The sequence below is a fragment of the Gymnodraco acuticeps genome, unplaced genomic scaffold (assembly GCF_902827175.1).
Source record: "Gymnodraco acuticeps unplaced genomic scaffold, fGymAcu1.1, whole genome shotgun sequence".
Lineage (NCBI taxonomy): Eukaryota > Metazoa > Chordata > Actinopteri > Perciformes > Bathydraconidae > Gymnodraco > Gymnodraco acuticeps.
Window position 1 is genome coordinate 1,712,921 of NW_022990558.1, and position 20,195 is coordinate 1,733,115.

A 20,195-nucleotide genomic window follows, 5' to 3' on the forward strand; every position below is an offset into this window, starting at 1 on the left:
AAGCAGAGGGAGATAGGAGGAAGGAAAATAATTCATTTCTTCCATGACTCCCATCATCCACCAACAGATGAAACCAAACAGGGCTGTAATAAAAACTCATGTAAAAGATATTGCCTTAGAGACGGTGCACCAATTTCAAAATCAAAACAAGTTGGTCACTCTCCAAGATGACCAACTTCAAAACGTCTTGCTTGAAATGCTGCCCTAATATCTTTCTAGTTGGAGTGCAATCACTTAAGACCTAACGTATCTCAACCTACTGTAGATATTAAACCATTGGAGTTACAAATCTTGCATAAATCAAACCAACCAACACACTGAGGTCTCCTACAGTAGCTCTACCTACATTTGAAAAGTCCTTACAGTTGTATGCTCACAGTCAAACGTTTCCATGGTGACAACTTTAGTAGAAAAATAGGTTAATGCAAACTTATGTGCACACTGAGCTCTCATGCAAAAATGCCAAATGTAAACATTGTCTTTCACACTGATTCAACTTTTTTGATGACTGCATTATTTACTTATCATTCCCTTTACAAACTTTTTGGCAATATCAAAAAATATAGGGGCAGCCATCTCTTTAGAAAACATATATTTTGTATGTGAACTAAAGCTATGACAATATGCTGAATTCAAAGCTGTGTCATTTGGTGAAGGAATTGGGCAATGGAATGTTTTAATGATCAATGTATTGACACAAAAGAAAAACTAATGAAAGGCATAATAATGAAACCAAAACTATTTGCATGGCTCAACGTAAATAAGAGGATATTAATGTGTCTAACATCTGTACTAGTTTCCCTCTATGAAAGCTCTACTCACCGATGATATTCCGTAGAGGAAGATGAGAAGGAATATAACCAAGAAGTCACTGTTAGGGAACAGGGCCGTGTACGTAGCGATGATGGACATTAGGAAGGACATGGTGGTTACCAGGGCAGCGTACAGGAGACCCCATGACAACCTGTTGGACAACATGAACACATAAGCATACAGGCGTACACAATCTCAAAGAAAGCAGCTTCTACAAATGATTTGAAACTGCAGTGACTGAGGGCCTCTTGCTCCTCACCAGAAAGCGGTGTCGTAGAGCCCCATCATGGTCATGGTGTCTTTGAGGCGATGTTCCTTCTCAGCTGCCACGTTGACGATGAGGAAGGTGACGAACGGCGTAAAGGCCAGGACCAGGTAGATGGAGATGAGGGCGTGGGGGAATTTCTGCACCTCCACAGAGCCTGGCTGACCCATCATCACTACACTCAGGTCCATCTCACTCCTAACAGAACGCTTGGTCTGCATCTGTACAATAAAGATGGACCATTCACAAGCACACCATTAAACATTAAGTTATGATCCTAATCATTACAGATTCATTCATCAACATTTCTTTCTATATTAATAATAAAAACATAATGTTGAAATAATTGTTTAGGTAATTTATGACTAATGAGCCTCAAAGGAATATTATAGTTTCTCTTTTTAGATGTATAACTTTCTCAAATAAATATGCCCAATTTTTTCCAACAATGCCATTGTATTTAATTGACTTATAGTTTCAGCACTATAACAGAGCCTTCTTGAACAACTGTACCTTTGACATCTTGGAATAACAATAAACCCTTCATGTATTTTCTAAAAACACAAAATGTCTTCTGAATTGTCTGTGGCATTAGCTTTATGACTGCACAAACCGACCTGGAACCGTAGACACTTTCTTTGTTGCATTACATGTTAGCCTGTGCAACACACGCACCATATCTTCCCTCTTTAGGGGGGGTGCACTGGAGAACACTGTGCTCCTCTCTGGCCTGACTCACCTGGATGATGGCTGCATCGATCAGAGACTGCAGGCGGATGAAGCCAGAGTACCAGTAGTTAGCCGCTCTGCAGTTCACTGAGCTGGTAAAACAGTTTGCTAGAGGAACACAAGCACAAAGACATAAGGTCAGGCCACATATGGACGTTATATTTCAGCTCTGGAAGGAAATCATTTGTTGGATGGTCTTTACATTACATATACAGTAAGCTAATATAATATAGTTTCTCTATAGTGTGTGGTGTGTCATATCATAGGCATATCGTTTGACGTACACCTACCTACATCTGATTTGGATGTCATTTCTTAGATATCAACTGATTGACAACTGATTATTTTAAGATATAATTTAAATTCAAATCTTTAGCATGGTGTCTTTATACAACAATTCTTGTTGTCGGCAGAGTGTATTATATATGAGGTCTATGTCATTTTAAACTTTTAGTAGTCACAATAACTGAAGAGGGGGTCTGAAAACGATGAAAAGATTGTATATATATATATATAAATACAGGAGGCAAAATAAAGAATGCTCAATTAGACTATACCAATAGATTCTGTGTAATCGCTGGGAAAGGGCAGGTGGTTGTACGGAAAGCGTAGCCTGTAAGATGTGGCGGAGCTGTCCAGGAACACCACACCGACGTAGCTGGAAGGCTCATAAAGGCTGGCGTTCTCCAGGTCCTCCTCACTGGCAAACATCTCCAGATGATCCTGCATGTCTGAAGACACAAGAAGGAGGATGAAAGTGTCATACAACAAGTAGATTTGCCTCAACACTTTCTAGTTTTCATCTCCAGTCCCTATTCCATTTGATACAGATGTACAGTTGTCAAGAACATCACAAGGCTGTATTTCTTTTTTAAAGGATGAGCTGGTTCTTACGCATCTCCTGGGCCACCTCTTCCATGATGTGGTTGGTGATGTTAGTAATTGGTGTGTAGCCCAAGCCCTTGAAGAAGTGGTCTTCGCGCTCCAGGTCCATGGTGCTGATGCCTCCATAATAAACGTGAGGATTCAGGGTGCTGATGAGTATCAGAAGACCCAACAGAAGCAGAGGTAGGATCAGTTCCTGCAGAGAAAGATACATAAAAGGAGCAGCTGATTAGAAAACCCGGAAGTCTGGATTTGGATATGGTCTAGCTTTTGAACATTGGTGACGGTTAGAACATGTATCAACAAGTAAATAGAACACATTGGGTGTCAAAATACCTCCCATCTATGCAATAGTGTTGCACTTTTAATATTGCTTCAATGGGGATATACAACTTCTTGATAAATAACATTAGAAATTGTTTCTCTTCCATCCATAAAATACATGCTATCGTTCCACCTTGAGAAACACAGTAAATGAAAAAAATGAATTGAGAGCCACTGGCACGTCAAGAGCTGATTGCATAGCTTGTCAGGCCTTTATAGAGCTTTACCCAGAGACATATTATAGGGCTTAGGGTTAACAAATGTCCACTGGGAAGGCATCAATAAGGAGATTTGGTTCACATTGGATTTTATGTGTGCATAATAACACTTTTTACCCTCAAATGGTCTTTTAAGTAAACAAGCTCTATTAATTGCAGTGCAGCTGCAAAAAACTGGACTTTACAAACTGCTGTAAATGAAGCTCCTAGGGGTCCCCGAGTGCTACCTTTCCAAAGAAAATGTGATACACAGACATTAAAAATGCATCAGGGCAACTGAAAAATGCATGCTGTAACAAGCGAGACATTGGAAGGTAAAAAAGGGACAGGTCATCTATTTTATTTGATTTAAATATATACATTGTGTTTAATTTAAGAAGATCTTAACCAAAGGACTTGGTTTGGATGTGGTTTTATTTTGGTTGTACTGACTGGAGGAGCCACAAGTGTGACACAATGATCACATTCAAAGGCTTATCAACTGTAACTAAGGGCTCCCTGGAACAACCCCAGAGAGAGATACAGACCTATGGACACTGACAGTGTGCTAGCCATAACACAAAGGTGTGTGGAATGTAAGATATTGCTACAATACAGGCCTAAACATGTTTTTCTTCCCCACATTACTGTGAGGGGTAAAATAAGTATAATTGACGTAACCAAATACTTTGTTCAATTCAAAACCTGGCCATATACAGTACATGTAAGATATTAACACTAAAGGGGGGTATTGTTATTGTGAATATATTAAACTCTATCTGTCACTTCTACATTTCTTCCATTAGGTTTTCCTTGTTATTACTGCACAAGCTGTTCTCCAGACAGAATAAGCTTGGTTGCTTTTGTTCTATTATTTCACACATGATGTTATTGTGCCATGGCTCAAACTAAATATTGACTTGGCTGCATGACACATTATTGGATATGAAGACTTATGTCAAACACAACAACAACACAGCAGAACTATCTTCCTCCCTGAACCGATTCATATGAAAACTAAGCACCTGGAGACTCTGTTGCTTGGTCCTCCATTTGATGAGCAGATTTTTGTAGAGAAGACTTCTTGTTTGGTGCCAGACTCCAGCATCTCTTCTATATACGGGCTGCATACTTCCAGCATGCCTCATCTGGATGACGTATGGACGAGAAGTCGTCTCCGTAATGCTAGCCTCAGCTGCAAGTAAACAAATGTTTAAATTCAAAATAAAATGATAAAAAACCCTTTCTGTCACTTGAGCTGGATTTATAAAACAAGCTTCATTGCTATAACACATAACAATAATGAAAGCAGTAACGCCACTTTGACTTACTTTCAACGCATACTAAGCTTCATTTCTTGCATTATTATTTTTATTCAGATAACCATTTAAATAGCCTTTATCAATCAATCATCAATGTTATGCGTCACTTGAAATTGTATTAAGGACAATTCCAGTGAAATGCATTTAGGGCTCTGAAAAATACATGTTCATGACATTTGATAGACTAAACATTATTTGTTGATGAACAAATATTGTTGCGGCCTTAACATACTGTACCTTTATGGTGGCACTTATACATTACACACAATTCATTAATAACTATGATATGATGAGATGCAAGGAAGACACAAAGATAAACACACATTCAATACATCCTTTAGAGCACTAATGTGTGCATTATGCCTTTACTTCTGCAAATTAATGTAGGTCCTTCATTTGCATGCATACAAAACATAGATGATCTGAAAGAATGAGCTTTAAAATGAACTATGTTGCTTTTCCTACTGCGGTCAAGCCAGCCGTCTTTCACTTTTGCGTGGTCAAACCAGCCGCCGCTGTATTTCGAGTGCGCGATTAGTTACAGGTTTACGGTAATGCAATAAAACAACCCTGGGAAGCTGGACGTTTCGTATGTGCAGTATTATATATTCGACCACTTTAAAGCTACAGAAAATCCCACCGAGGAACACTTCCGGTGAGGATTTCAAAGTAAAGGATGGCATGTGGTTCATTTCTATTATTTGCGATTGAGGAACGGGTAATTTATGAGAATAATGTTAGAACTTATTGCTTCATAAACTTGTTGCACAAATACTATGAACTACTTTGACTGTGTACTTTTTGAGAATGGCAAAATTCCCTCCAGAGAACAAGAAGGAGCATTTTCGTCAACTTTAATGTGGTCTAAAAAACATTTCTTCCATAAGTAGTTTATGAAACTGCCATGTTCTTCTGCCCTAGTTGCAGAGAAAGCTATTCCAATTGCTTGCCCTGGCTTCTTGGAGTTGGTCCTGATTCATCCCCAGGCACTGCTCATGGAACCATATTTCACAGGTGTCACACTGTATCTGTAAAATGAAATGAGTAACCATCAAATCTGATACATCTTGTCATCGGAAATGATGAAGTAATGAAGTGCAATAGAGAATCATTGTGGCAAAATTAGATAGTAGCATACTCGCCTCAAACACCAGTTTAATATCTGAAAATAACTTTTAAATACATTTTCAGTTTTTCAAATAAAAATGTTTTTTAGGTAGTTATCGGTAGAAGATGAATAGTTCTGGGAAAACCCCATGTTGCATCACTATAATGTAGTTACCTTTTGGTATTCTTAATTGGTCAGTTATGTATTGCATACGAGCTGCTTCTCCCTGCTTCCCATATTTTGATAGTGACTTACAGGATGTTGGTGTGTGAAAGAGGACAACAGCAGATAACCATGACCATCAAAATGTACTTAGACAAACAGTAGTGCAGAATGCCCCATTTAAGAATAATATATATTACTGGATTATAATTATTGATGCCTTAATGTGTTCATCTTTAATGTTGCAGCGGGTAAAGGTGGGAATCATTATAATTACAGTAGTATATACTGTTGGGTCGCTTAATCTATAACCATATATCATATTATTCATTTATTTTTATTGTATATTAATAATATTAATCGTCAAACTACATAGAAGTTAAAGTTAACAAATACATTTAGTGGAGTAAAAAGTACCATATTTGCCTGGAACATATAGTGGAGTAGAATTTATTTATTAATAAAGTAGCATAAAAAATTACAGTGAAGTACAAGTACCTCAAAACTTTATTTAATTACAGAACTTCAGTTAACTTTCTTAGTTACATTCCACCTCTTAATTTGTGGCATTAACAGTGTATGTGTAAGGAGCAACCCTGTCTCATAAAAAGTACGTTCCCACAGAACTAAACTGCATTCTCAATTACGTTTAGCTAGAAACGTATTTTCTCCCACGTTATGTTCGTTATGAACGTATCTCAAATACGTTTATTTTCTACATATCTTCTAGAAACACATTTTCTCCCACGTTACGTTTCTTATGAATATCTTCAGCTTTCTGTCCCGAGTCAGAACTAAACATGGAGAAGCAGCGTTCAGTTATTATGCTCCAAATATCTGGAACAAACTCCCAGAAACCTGCAGGTCCGCTGCAACTCTGACTACTTTTAAATCCAGGCTGAAGACTTTTCTTTTTGTCGCTGCTTTTAATTGAACTATTCATATCTTAGACTGCACTGTAACTTTTATCCATGTATTTTTTCTTTTAATGTTTATTTTATTATCTTTTCTTTTTAATGACTGATTTTAAATGCTATTTTCTTAATGTCTTTCATTTTTGTAAAGCACTTTGAATTGCCTTGTGTTGAAAAGTGCTATATAAATAAACTTGCCTTGCCTATATGAACGTATCTCAAATACGTTTATTTTCTACATATCTTTATCATTTATTGTCTTGCTTATAATAATGATAATAGTCATTTATAAATATCATTTTAGAGCACACATTTGAAATCAGTAGGCGAGGCTGTAATTTCGCCAGCTGTTACTCTCATGAGCGAGGCAGAAAATAATAGTTTTAACATGCCAAAAAGCTGCTGTGTCGTTTATTGCACCTCAAACATTAAAACAAATCCAGAGTTACGTGTTTCTGTACTTCCTCTAAGAAGAAAGGAAGATCTCTGTGCCTTCATGCTTGATCGCCATTCAAATGACAGCGTTGGTGTCCCCAAAAGTGGGCGGGGCTGTAAAGTGACGTAGATTTTACTCTCATCTATTATTCAAAAACATTCTATTTATTCTAACGTAAATTACATGCCAGTGTTTTATCTTTTTATTACTTATATTTGTATACTTTATTTGCTATGAGTTATATCTGAAGCAAATTATGTTTCTGAAGATGTGTAGTCAATTCCACCCTTCAATGTAGCATAAATGTGAACTCTCATTACAGGAACAATACCGGAAACAGACGTAGGAAAGATCCTCAACTCGCTGATTGGATGAATAGTCAGGGGATTTGGGTGATGGGAGACACATCCATGGAATCACAATTTCAATAGCTTACCATTAAATGACGGATATGCCTTTCTGTCTGTGATGTTTTACAAATCAGATATTAATGTGTAGAAGTAAAACATGAGAAATAATATAGCAATATCCTGTACAATTATGTAAAAACATGAATAAAACTACACATCTTCAGATGTTATACATACATAAGTGTCCTACACTAATAATACAAAGTCATTATTAGTATGCTGTGTGTACCTTGTGTGCACCGCCTAGTGGTTAAAGCACGTTATTGAATTATTTTTGTTGAATAATGTTATTTTTGTTGAATAATGTTATTTGATGAAAAAAATATTAAGAGTACATACTTTCATAGGGGGAAAGTAGAAGGTCAATGATAGAAATATAGAATATAAAAAATCAAGAAAATACTGTAAGTGATACAATAAAACAGTTTAGTGCAGGATGTACAAAGATATTAATATGAGGATGTGCAAAACAGGCAAACTAATTAAATAAATGTTTAGTCTTCTCAAGCACCAACTATCAAATATCTCTCCTGATTGTTGGCACTTGACAATCACCTTTCCCTGAATTTTACTCAGGTGTAACTAAAGTCTGATTTAAGGGTTGTTTATATTTCACATCATTAATCAGAATCTGCAAAGTAACTAAAATAAATGTAGTGGAGTAAAAATACCAGGTTAACCTCTGATTTGTAGTGGAGAATTACAAAGTAACAATGAGCTGTCATGTGGGTATATATTAATGCTGCCCATTATGGATACAAGCGATTTTCCCCCATTTAGTAATTACATGTTTTAAATGTGTACACACCAATTTGTTTCCTATCGCCTAAACCTCCAGGGCTGTAGGCCTACAGTTTAATACCGTCAACTTCTAATTTTGGGAAAAACGAAAACATCTTTTAAAACTACAATTCCCAGTAGAGACGTGCCATAGAGAACATGTTGCGAAACACAATAGCCAGCATGTGTAGTTCTCGGGGGGCGTTCGAGTCACAGCCCCACCTAGTGTCAGCAGAAAGTATTAAAATAATGATTACAACAAAATGCAAAAAATAAATTAAAAAAATATATAAAATATATTTTAAGATCATGGTTGATCATCTGATTCGTCTGTACATTGCTGTTTTAGTCTGTGTTCTTCTAATTAGTGTCTACAGTGTGTGCCTATTGAGCTGTTTAGAGCCATGTGGGACAAAACCCGATCCTGCCCCTCCCTCTCACTGTCTAAGTGAATGGTGACTGTAAAAACTACACTGCGCATGCTCAGAGTATTTTCCTATTTAATGTGTGTGGCAAAAAATAATGACCATAGGGGCATAGAGCTGCCATCCCCACCATACGTCATCTCACATCATTCAGAGCTGATTGGCTGTAAGTACGTGTGCCGCGAAAAGTGTGGTGTGTGAAGAGGAGATGACAGACGCGTCCTAAAACCAGGAAGTAAGCTGCGCATGGCTTCCCTCCACAAAAAAGCAATTCGATTTCTCCATAGGATTTTAGAAAATAGCTCAAAATAAGATCTGTGGGAAACGTAGCTGTTAGATAAATGTACGGCCGGATAATATCCACATGTCTACCCTACTTTTATAATTTTCGAATCATAAATCCATCATTTAGATTTATGATAGACTTTTGAAACTACAAGAAGATAAGGAGGACTTTTACAAAAAAGTAATAGAGATTTTTGTCCAGAAGGATAGGCAAATGGACTTCATCTTCAAGTCAAGGTAAGACCGCAATTTTATTGAAAATGGGATCTTACTAAGAGAGAGAGAGAACAATTCAATATTTAAATGATAAAATTAAATTTGTTGGGTATCCTTCTGTTGAACTGTCTGTTTAAAATTAATTGAAGCATCAGACCAAAAAAGCTTTTGAAAATAATATTATATTTTGATTTAGGTCAAAATATAATATTTGTAAACCTGAAGGGTCAGTGCCAGTGCCTCACCAGCCATGAACCTCACTGCAGAAGATTATATATAGACATCTGAGTTTTTTGTGCCCCACCACTTTTGTACATATAGAAACGCCACTGGACGCTCGGCGTAACCTTGGCGCACTGCCACTCCAACATCCAATCCCAGAGCTTGAAGATTAATCACGGGGTTTGTCAACGGGACTGTAGTCCCAAACGATAGCTGGGGATTATGGGTAGTGTAGTGTCTTCGGCCATCCTAAACTGATTTTTTTCCCGGATATCATATCGCATTAACAACACCACATCTGGCATCACAGAGATCTTCTGTTACTGTCCTTTCTTCTTAGAGGAAGTACAGAACCACGTAACTCTGGATTTGTTTTAATGTTTGAGGTGCAATAAACGACACAGCAGCTTTTTGGCATGTTAAAACTATTATTTTCTGCCTCGCTCATGAGAGTAACAGCTGGCGAAATTACAGCCTCGCCTACTGATTTCAAATGTGTGCTCTAAACTGATATTTATAAATGACTATTATCATTATTATAAGCAAGACAATAAATGGCAAAGATATGTAGAAAATAAACGTATTTAAGATACGTTCATAACAAACGTAACGTGGGAGAAAATATGTTTCTAGAAGATATGTAGAAATAAACGTATTTGAGATACGTTCAAAAACGAACGTAACGTGGGAGAAAATAAGTTTCTAGCTAAACGTAATTGAGAATGCAGGGTTGGTAAGGAGATGAAAAGGAAAGAATGATAAAAGTGAATCAAACCAGCAGTCAAACATGGTGGTGGAAATATTACATTCTCTAGGAGTGACTTTGCCATTGGATTATTGAAAAAGTACACAGTAAAAGTAGTTCATATTATTTGTGCAAGTAGTCTAAGAAGTACTAAGTACAAACATGGCAGTTTCATAAACTACTTATGGAAGAAATGTTTTTAGACCACATTAAAGTTGACACAAATGCTCATTCTTGTTATCTGGAGAGGACTTTGAAACTCAAATTACTCAAAAAGTGCACAGTAAAAGTAGTTCATATTATTTGTGCAAGTAGTAGAAGTATTAAGTACAAACATGGCAGTTTCATAAACTACTTATGGAAGAAATGTTTTTTAGACCACATTAAAGTTGACGAAAATGCTCCTTCTTGTTCTCTGGAGGGAATTTTGCCATTCTCAAAAAGTACACAGTCAAAGTAGTTCATAGTATTTGTGCAACAAGTTTATGAAGCAATAAGTCCTAACATTATTCTCATAAATTACCCTGTTCCTCAATCGCAAATAATAGAAATGAACCACATGCCATCCTTTACTTTGAAATCCTCACCGGAAGTGTTCCTCGGTGGGATTTTCTGTAGCTTTAAAGTGGTCGAATATATAATACTGCACATACGAAACGTCCAGCTTCCCAGGGTTGTTTTATTGCATTACCGTAAACCTGTAACTAATCGCGCACTCGAAATACAGGGGCGGCTGGTTTGACCACGCAAAAGTGAAAGACGGCTGGCTTGACCGCAGTCTTTTCCTTCATCTCAGTGAGCCATACACAGCTGCTTTATAGCAGCTAACACTGGGGTGATGACGACCACTGGCAGGGACCAGGGGTAGACGTGTGGACAATGATAACTGCAATATCACTCTGTAAAGTGGCTTTTTTTTGCAAAGCGTACGGGAGAATGACACCTAGCGTACTGTCAGATGAGCATTTAGTTAGCTGACGTTAGCCTCTGAACCAACGCTACCCTGCTGTGGGGTATTTTGGGAAGGCTGAAATGTCAGCATTAGGGGAGCACCGTATTCACCCCTTTGTTCCAATGATGAATGGAAATTAGAAAACGTGTATGCGATTCTGTGAGCAAAATGAACAGCTAGAAATGACACGTTTGTTCTGCATCATCTGAGCTCGCGCTGAATGCGGTGAAGCAAAATAATCAAGCTAGCAAGCTACAGCAACACAGCCGATAACGAGGAAACATATATAAGCACTGATAAAAAGAAAACATTTCACATACTCACGTATAAAATACATTAAGGCATATCTTTCCTCGACGTGCGGTTTAACGGCCTTACATTACAGATAATGTTTTATGTCAAGAAGACCCCCTGAATGAGCTGTTTTTTTACCTAGCTACTTCCTACTGTCAAAATACAGAACAGTGACGCTGACCAATCAGATCTGTCTAGGTGCTAATGACAAAGGTTTGCGCCAATCAGAATTAAAACAAATGGCTTTTATTTTCATATCAAAAACAGAACAATAGCAAAAATACTTAATACTTAATATACTTTGTGGTTTTATACCATAAACCACAAATGCTACTGGCCCGCATAAACATATGGAAGCAAGCATATATATACTGATTTAGAATCTGAATATAATGAGTTAGATTAGTCATTATTTTGAGGCACTCATTCATTCTTTTAACACACTAAGTCATTATCTTTTGATGTACTAGGTCATGGATAGCCAACTTGCTCTACCCTTGGGTCACTTGTCCAAAATAACAACAGGCCAGGGGCCAAAAAAGTACCCTTGAACTTTGAATATAATAAAGAAGCTCACTTAGTCACTCTGGTGCTTTGTTAATGCAAACCTATGCCTTATGTACATTAAGATTACAAGTATTAATTCCGATTGTGAATAGATTTATTTTATTTGTTCATTTGAAAATGATTGCGGCCGCCAGAAACCTTACTGGCCCAAATGTGGTCCGCTGGCCATATGTTAAGTATCCCTGTACTACTGTAAGTCATTCTCAAGAGATAATAAGTAATTATTTTGACAAAGTGTTACATTATAATGAACAAAATACATACAGAATATACATATACATTCATGAAATTGGCAGAAACAAGTGCCGGTCTTTTGAAAACTCATTGCCTCACTTTGTAGACAAACATATAAAACCTACATAACTTCTTTTTTATAGTGTTTGACCTTTAACCTCTCCTAAGATGCATGGTGAATTTGTCATGAGATATGTATACAATGATGCACAAAAAGACTGAAATGTATCAATTTGATTCAGCCATAAAGCAAAGGTCAGTATATATAATTTGAATTTTACATTACATCATATGTTCGCCACGATGAGCTGTAACAAGCTTAAATGAAACTGTCAATCGGTATAAAAAAGATGGTTTCAGCAACCTTGAATCATTATAAAGGGGGAGTCAGGATGGGGTTACAGAACATGTCGGTGTTGGTGTGTACTCTCATACTCATGTATGCGTTCTGAAAGAGGAGATGATTGTGGCGAGTGTGTGTAAAAAGGTTCCGAGATGTCTCTGAATTGGAGGAAGCCATTAAGCAGGGAGGGCACAGGGAGCCGTTCTACTACATCCGTTCCCATCAGTGAATCTGACCCCAGCACCACCCTGACCTGCAGCCGACACATGTGGGAGAGGCAGGGGATGGAGTCTGGAAGGAAGGGAGGAGAAAAGAAAAAAGGGAAATTGTGATAACCTGAAGTTGACTACAGTTTAGTCAAAGCAAATCTGAAGTGTATTTGTTCTACCAAGATGAGGACATGGTTCCCAGGTCTTCTCTGCTCGTCTTCGATCCAGAATATGTTTCAAAGGGGGAGATAGAGTCGACCAGTTCACAAACTCTAGCAGGTAATTCAGCACCTCACTGTCTGCCTGCTCCAACCTAGAAAGCAAAACAAAATAAATTGATCAACCATCTGATACTTTACTATGGAATGAAAAAGTAAAAAGTAGACCTGCACAATTTATGATTTCATTCTTCTACTAAAAAAACAACAAAATGCTTGTTTAATGAATACAATTAAAGGACATTATTTCCAAAAATAATACCCTATTTATTAATTGTGTTAGCTGCAATGTTGCCTTTCATAGTGTTTATTTGTGTTCAGATATTTGTATCCTTCACAGTCAACTTGAATATATTTTACTTTTTTGTTCCGTTTTTTTTCTTTATTTAGATGTTTATATTTGTTTATTTTCTACTCTTTTTATTTTTCAAAAGATGTAAAATGCCTTGTTTGAACATGTTGCTGTAACGAAAACATCTCCTAATTTGGGATCAATAAAGTATATCTTATCTTATTTATTTCCAACTGAACACAAAAGGCCCCAAAAGTGCAGATTTGCTTTGATACTCCCGTGTAACGGACAAATAAAAAATCCTTGTGCGGACATTGCAATGACTATAAAATCATATATTGCAGAGCCCTTGTGAGAGAAGAGTCTTACATGTGGGGCTGAAGCAGCAAGGAAGGTTCCAGTCCTGCCTTCAGTAGCAGAGGAAGCCAGCAGGCGGCAAAGTGTACTTGGTTTAGAGCCACACAGAGCAGGTCCCTCACTTCCGGCAGCTTTAACACAGTTTTCCCAGGATGATGCGGTGCAGAGCACTTCCTGGTCGCAGTATCCTGCCGAGGGATCCATCTGTGCTTCAGTATCAGTTGCAGCAGGTCTGTTTTGTCCGTGGCCAAGGCATAAATCCAGTCCTTCTCACTCCATCTTGCTCCTGCAGCTATCAGCAATTCACTAAAAGAGATTCTAATCAAAACCAGGTGGGGAGTAACAAAGTACATTTAATCAAGTACTGTACTTAAGTACAATTTTGAGATACTTATACTTTACTTGAGTATTTCAATTTAATGTGACTTTGTACTTCTACTCCACTACAATTCAGAGGTTAATCGTGTACTTACATGTATTTTGTACCTTTAGTTACTTTACAGATTTAGATTTATAATGTGAAATCTAATCAAGTGTTAAATCAGACTTTAGTTCCACCTGGAGTAAATCCACCAGCTACCCTGCAGTATACAAAGTCATTCAAACTAGCTGCACCTTTACCAGCTTTGAGAACACTTTCATGATCAATCATTAGAAAACATATCATAGATATTATTCTGAAATGGGTATCTGCAGTCATTTCTGGTACTTGAAGTATATTTTGATAGTATTACTTCTGTACTTTTACTTGAGTGAAATTTTGAATGCAGGACTTGTAACAGAGTATTCCTACACTCTGGTACTTATACTTGTACTCAAGTACAAGATCTGGGTACTTCTCCCACCTCTGCAAATTATGTATTTTATTTTGTTACTGGAGTGCGTGAGGAAGTCAGATGTGCTTTTTAACAAACCTCTTTGGCTCGTTGGATGTGCGACACAAGGTCATGAAGAGTGGGGAACGGATGTCCAGGATGTCAGTGCAGTCCTGGGCATCTGGGCTGTAACCTTCCCTCAGGAGCATCTCCACACTGTCGCTCTGATCGTACTGCAGGGCCACATACAGTGGACTCACCATGCCTTCCCCTTGGTCACACACACGATCTGTGGCAGCTATCAGCCTCTTGAGGACACTGGATGGACAACATTGGAGAGGGTTAAGGAAAAACAGGATGGGTACATTTGCATTCAGCAACACGGAAGAAGGGTAACATGTGTTTTTAAATTATAATTAGTGCTGAGAAGTGATTTGTTAAACACTCAATAAATATTATAAAAATAATATATTTTATATATAGGGGTCTTTCCATCAAAAACAATGACCAAAAAAACAGAGTATTGGTGGCGTTGTAAAATGGTATTGGGTCCTAGGAGTTTCCAGAACACTGAATAAAACAATTTCACGTAAAATATCTGCATCTCAGTGTTAGCTACAGCAAACATTTATTCAGTTTGTTTCTCTGATAACTTTTGATAATTGATTCAACCTCCTCCAGAATTATAATCTCCTGACCTGTGACAGCATTGTTTATCATATTGATGATAGCTTGGAGTACAAAGTGATCAATAATCTGGCTTCTCAACCATTAAAAAGTCCATATTATAAAGCACCAACAGGGCATTTCTCTCTTAATGCAATTTTTTTTAGCCATCACAACTAGATATAGCTTCTGTATACAAAGTCACACTCTAAGAAGGTAAGGAGCCAATGGCCAACCATATGTCTAGTTAGGCGTCAGTACCCGATGTGTCCAAACTCAACAGCGGCATGAATGGGAAGCTGGGGCCATAAACGACTGCAGGATATGTTGGGATCGGCCCCGTGGTCCAACAGGAGATCCACACACCCCTGGTGGCCCTCCTGAGAGGCGATCAGCAGCGGCGTGGCCAGATCAGCTGCCTGGGTGTTCACATTGGCACCTAAAGTGAGAACCAAATCAAACACAATTGATTATGAATATTACTTACGGGGTTAGGGTTAGAGTAGTTAGTTAGTTAGAGTAGCTGGGACTCCAGAAGAGATCATGTTGGCATGTACAGTATGTTTAGTGTTTTGCTGTTGTACCAAATGTATTGTTAGAGCCAGTATTTTGTTTTTATAAGAAAGGCCACCTAATTGTGACGTCTGTAGTCAACACACTATAAAAGACTACAATTCCCAGGGTGCCTGTGCTAAAGTGACAGTGATGGGCAACCTGCTAGAAAGACGCCGTCGAGGAACAGTTTTTAACCGTCCAATTACCCTTTAAGTTATTAAGTTATATAAGCCTTATCAAGAAAGAAAGAATACCTAAGTTGTTTGTTATTTTATTTGAGTTGTGCCTATTTGTTTTGAATATTGTAAAGGCCTCTTTTCTTTGTTGCATGTGTAAAAGTTTGTTGTTTTATTTTGAGCAACACATCGCATAACATCATCCAAACCATCAGAGGCCAAGCAACTCTTCAACTGTAAGTAATATAAAGGAAAGGAAACGAGTGAAACATTTCTGTTTAAGGCGTCTAGTGGCTTGATAGATAAACAAGGAAGGAAGCCACGACATGTATGTTAAGTGTTTTTTGTATTTGTTGTAACGCCTTGTTGGCAATACTATGTTTAAGATGTGGTCATGCCAATAAAGCACCTGTATTGTAATGTATTGTAAAGAGGTCGATTGTTGGAATTGGTCAGGTCTCTGACAATAGACTATGGGCGGCTGTGGCTCTGGAGGTGGAGTGACGGAGATAGAGCTGTCATCCATCAAGTGGAAGGTTACCACGGCCCATGCTGTCAACAAGTCAAAGTGTCCTTGGACAAAATAATGAAACCTTGAATTGCTCGCCATTGCATAGTGCGAGTGTGTGAATGGGTGAAGCTGACTATAAAAGAGCTTCATAAATTCAGTGAATTGACCATTCTATTATTCTAGTATTCTTTTAAAAACAATCATTTGAACTTCTCGAATGTCAATATTGTCCTCTGTGACAGTGAATTGAAAAAAACATGACATGTTGAGAAGTCGTCTTGGGCTTTGGGCGCCGATAGACATTTTGATCATAATCAAAAGATAATAGGCCAATCAACGAATAAATACATTTTAAAAAAGAAAACCAAATTGGCAAAAAGCAGAAGTTACAGCCCTTTCTCTGACTTAAATTAAATTACAACAACTAAAGGTCTACTTGGAGCTACGAAAAAAAAGTACATGCACAAAGACAGAAAACAGCTATTTACCAGCATTTACAAGAATTTCCAGACATTCCTGCTGTCCATACTGTGCCGCCACAAAGAGCGGGGAGATCTTGTGGTCATCTGGTGCCTCCAGGTTGCTCCTATTGGCCAGAACGCGCACAATATCACTGTGACCCTTAGGAGAAGGGAAACAAGTTTCTATGAAAGGATTGGCCTCAGAGAGTTGTGTGTGTGTCTGTGACTTCCAGTATTACCTTATAAACAGCCTGATGCAGGCAGGTCCAGCAGGACGAGGTGTGTGTTCTGTTGACCTCTGCACCTCTGCTGACCAGCAGCTCTACAACCGCCGTGTGCCCGCCGTCTACAGCTGGTGGAAAACAGATCGTTAAGTTTGCAGATAGAATTGATTTATTTGTTTATTCCACACATGGCAGTTATTTTAAAACAAAACATCTACACTTTAAAAAACATGTACACTTATACTAGTTTTTTTTCTTTCTATAGCGCATGGTGGAAAGGAGCAGGGAGAGGAAAAACTATTTTTACCTGCCCTTCTTCAAAAAAAGTAAAATAAAAGCAATATTCTTTCAGTCACAGTTGCTTACAAATACTGAAGCATAAAACCAGAACACAATCAAAAGTCAACTTCATACTGTCTAATTACGTTTTCTTTATACATTTTCTCAAACACAAAAATGTTCTTACAGCCCTTTAAATCATTCGGCAAAGAATTCCACTTCTTTACGCCAACTACAGAGACACACATCTGCTTTAAAGTAGTACGTGAAAACTGATGCTTAAAATGTAATTTAATCATATCAAATGTAACACGAAAAGGAAATGTATATAAGATTCTTGTTGTAGCAGCAACAGAATGATAATGAGAATACAAAATCAAATAAAATAAGAATAAACATGTAGTAATAGTATGAATAGAGATAACAAAAATGATTTGATGAGTTCAAATCTGAACAGGTTCATGTACATAAATACAGATATGTATAAAGGTTTAAATGTGCTCAGTGTCCAAGTACCTGCATACAAAGGACAGGACAGGTTGTTTGTTAGCTGGTTGATGTTGGAGTGTGCCTTCAGGAGGAGTTGGACCGCTGCCAGGTGTCCACGCTGTGCTGCCAGGTAACAAGCAGACTCACCCTCATGGGTCAAAGAGTTCACGTAGTCACTGGCACCACCAGACGAGCCTGCAAATCACAGAGAGAAGGAAAACATTACAATTACATTATGTGTTGCTAAAATTCAAGTTTAGCTATTGAGTTCATTTATTAAACTTATTGCACTACATTTATATTAATGAACATTTGTTGTGAACCTGTTCCTATTTCTTGCTGTCTTTTTATTCAAATATTATTTTGTATTATTTATATCTTTAGTATTGTAACTGGTACCATGGAAAAACAATTTCCCTCCTCTATATCATGCACTGTACTGTATACATTTAAGTGACATTTAAGTATCCATCCACATTATCTCAGGTGTGGGCATTCTTTTTCATTTATCATTTTAAATGGTATAGCTTTGGGTCCAATTTTCATGCCAAATTGATTTGTCCATTGACTGATTATTTCATTAGAAGAACACGTATTAAGTTTGAGTCATTAATCAATTAAAATAAATTCTCTGCTGGTCCCATATGCATAAACCGCTGCCTAGAAAGCTGGTTCGCAATGTCCACCCCTCTGTCTCCCCCATTCAACTCTATGATCTCAGATAAAGTCCTTTCTGGCCCCAAAAACACTCTCTGCTTCCAGTTCTAAAATGTGATAACTATAACCCTGAATTGAACAATAACCCTTCTTACCGCCCCCAGCAGACAGAATGTCCTGCACACACTCCTTGCTGCCAGCAGCTGCCGCCTCGTGTAGAGCATTCCAGCCGCGGTTGTCTCTGCAGTCCACACTGAAACCTCTCTTTATCAGCCTCCTCACCCGCTTCCTACACCCTGAGCGAGCTGCAGCAGCAACTCTGGACACTGTGTCTCCATAACCCTCTGTGAAGTCCATCCCCTGCTTCAAAAAGAGATAGGTCTTTTAATCATGCCATAGTTTGTCTACAATTATTTTTGTTGCAGCATTTATTGGAGAAAAGAAAATTGAACAGTATGTTTTTAACAGTTGATTACCCTGAACTTTAAGTATAATTCAACTGAAAAACCAAAAAAAAAATCGTTTTATTTCGATTATGTTGTTTTCATAATCGTTGCAGGCCAAAATCGTAATTGCGATTAAAATACGATTAATTGAGCAGCCCTAAAGTACAGTAGTTAAGTACAAATGTAAGGTACTTGTACTTTACTTCAGTCTTTCCATCTTTTGCAACTCTTTACTTACACTCCACTAGTTCTCAGGGGTAAGATTTGTACTTGTTAATGCATAACATTTGTCGATCATCTTTAGTGAATTTCCTGATAGCAGTTATTCTTCCACTTCTATCCAGTGGAAAAAATGCAGCAAGTTGATTTGAAATGTTTGCGATAAAATGAAGCGTGACATTTTCTTGAGAAATGATAATACTTTTAAGCTAAGTAAGCCTTTGGGTCAGCTTATAAAACAGATCATCACGAAGCTCAAAGCTGAGGTTTTTCTGAGCTCATTAAAAGTTGACTTTTTATAGATTTGTGGAACAAATATGGCGATCTTATAAAATATGATGCATTGCTGTAGATTCAAATATACAATAGTATTTAAAGGAGTTAAAATAAGCACAACCCGGTCCCTAAATATCCACAGCAGTAATGTATCCAATACATCATATACAAGTGAAGAACACTGCCAGGGAACATGTTACTGCACAATGACTGCTTTAACATTAAGTACTTTAAGTAAATGTTGCTGATAAAACTTACATTTTTCTACTTAAATGATGGTATTGCATGGTAACGTTTCTTGTAGTTGGTTAGGATTAGTCTGGTACTTTTTATTCAGTAATCTGTATACTTCTGATACCACAAAATGACATGTTTACCAGTTAGCATAGGGTTCTATAACCAATAGAGGATACATTATAATGAGCTTTAAAACACCAAAACACCACTTTAGCCTCCAAGCTAGCATCGCTGACCATAACAACTGGGTTTAAATTAGCAAGCTTTAACACATAACAATTATAGACTGATAACAGTAAAGCCTGCTGGTCTCCATTCACTGCATGTACATACAAAAAACACAAGCTTAAACACAACTCTAAATACAATTTTAAAGAACTCACAAACTCATTTGTTGTACTGAAAAAACGTCCTTATTTACCAAAATAGTATCCGGGATGCTTGACATCTCACGAGTCGCTGTTTAATGACGTCACGTCA

The 20,195-nt window shown here is 37.6% G+C and overlaps 2 protein-coding genes across 8 annotated transcripts in view; both read right to left on the bottom strand.

Annotated features, from left to right (window-relative positions):
* The window catches only part of abca5 (ATP-binding cassette, sub-family A (ABC1), member 5), a 42,391-nt gene extending 30,746 nt beyond the window's left edge, over window positions 1-11,645 (bottom strand). The window contains exons 1-7 of one of the 2 annotated variants that reach the window (XM_034227539.1): window positions 11,515-11,645; window positions 4,239-4,408; window positions 2,702-2,888; window positions 2,365-2,538; window positions 1,818-1,915; window positions 1,073-1,299; window positions 823-964 (exon numbers count right to left, since the gene is read on the bottom strand). In XM_034227539.1, coding sequence (XP_034083430.1) covers window positions 823-964; window positions 1,073-1,299; window positions 1,818-1,915; window positions 2,365-2,538; window positions 2,702-2,888; window positions 4,239-4,408; window positions 11,515-11,527 — 1,011 coding nt within the window. In that variant the 5' untranslated portion in view covers window positions 11,528-11,645. Of the gene's footprint in view, window positions 1-822; window positions 965-1,072; window positions 1,300-1,817; window positions 1,916-2,364; window positions 2,539-2,701; window positions 2,889-4,238; window positions 4,409-11,510 lie in introns of both variants that reach the window. The other variant, XM_034227540.1, reaches the window with a different exon arrangement.
* Window positions 11,646-11,714: 69 nt separating this feature from the next.
* asb3 (ankyrin repeat and SOCS box containing 3) lies at window positions 11,715-20,176 on the bottom strand. 6 transcript variants are annotated; one of them, XM_034227445.1, is made up of 10 exons: window positions 20,099-20,176; window positions 18,693-18,897; window positions 17,908-18,075; window positions 17,128-17,240; window positions 16,916-17,048; window positions 15,447-15,624; window positions 14,619-14,837; window positions 13,717-14,022; window positions 13,017-13,150; window positions 11,715-12,919 (listed from the first exon to the last, which is right to left on the bottom strand). In XM_034227445.1, exons 2-10 carry the CDS (start codon window positions 18,892-18,894, stop codon window positions 12,684-12,686), a joined length of 1,689 nt encoding a protein of 562 aa, XP_034083336.1. In that variant the 5' UTR covers window positions 18,895-18,897; window positions 20,099-20,176; the 3' UTR covers window positions 11,715-12,683. The 6 variants fall into 6 exon arrangements, with proteins under 6 accessions (XP_034083336.1, XP_034083335.1, XP_034083332.1 ...); XM_034227444.1 differs by having other exon boundaries at window positions 18,693-18,900; window positions 20,099-20,171; XM_034227441.1 differs by having other exon boundaries at window positions 20,137-20,165.
* Between the last annotated feature and the right edge of the window lie 19 nt (window positions 20,177-20,195).

Coding starts and splice junctions, on each gene's coding strand:
- asb3 (XM_034227440.1), bottom strand. CDS start 20,163: ATGTCAAGCATCCCGGATACTATTTTG. Junction 18,076..18,692: donor CATTCTGTCTGCTGGGGGCG/GTAAGAAGGGTT, acceptor TGTGATTTGCAG/GCTCGTCTGGTGGTGCCAGT. Junction 14,838..15,446: donor GTTGAGTTTGGACACATCGG/GTACTGACGCCT, acceptor TTGTCCATCCAG/TGTCCTCAAGAGGCTGATAG.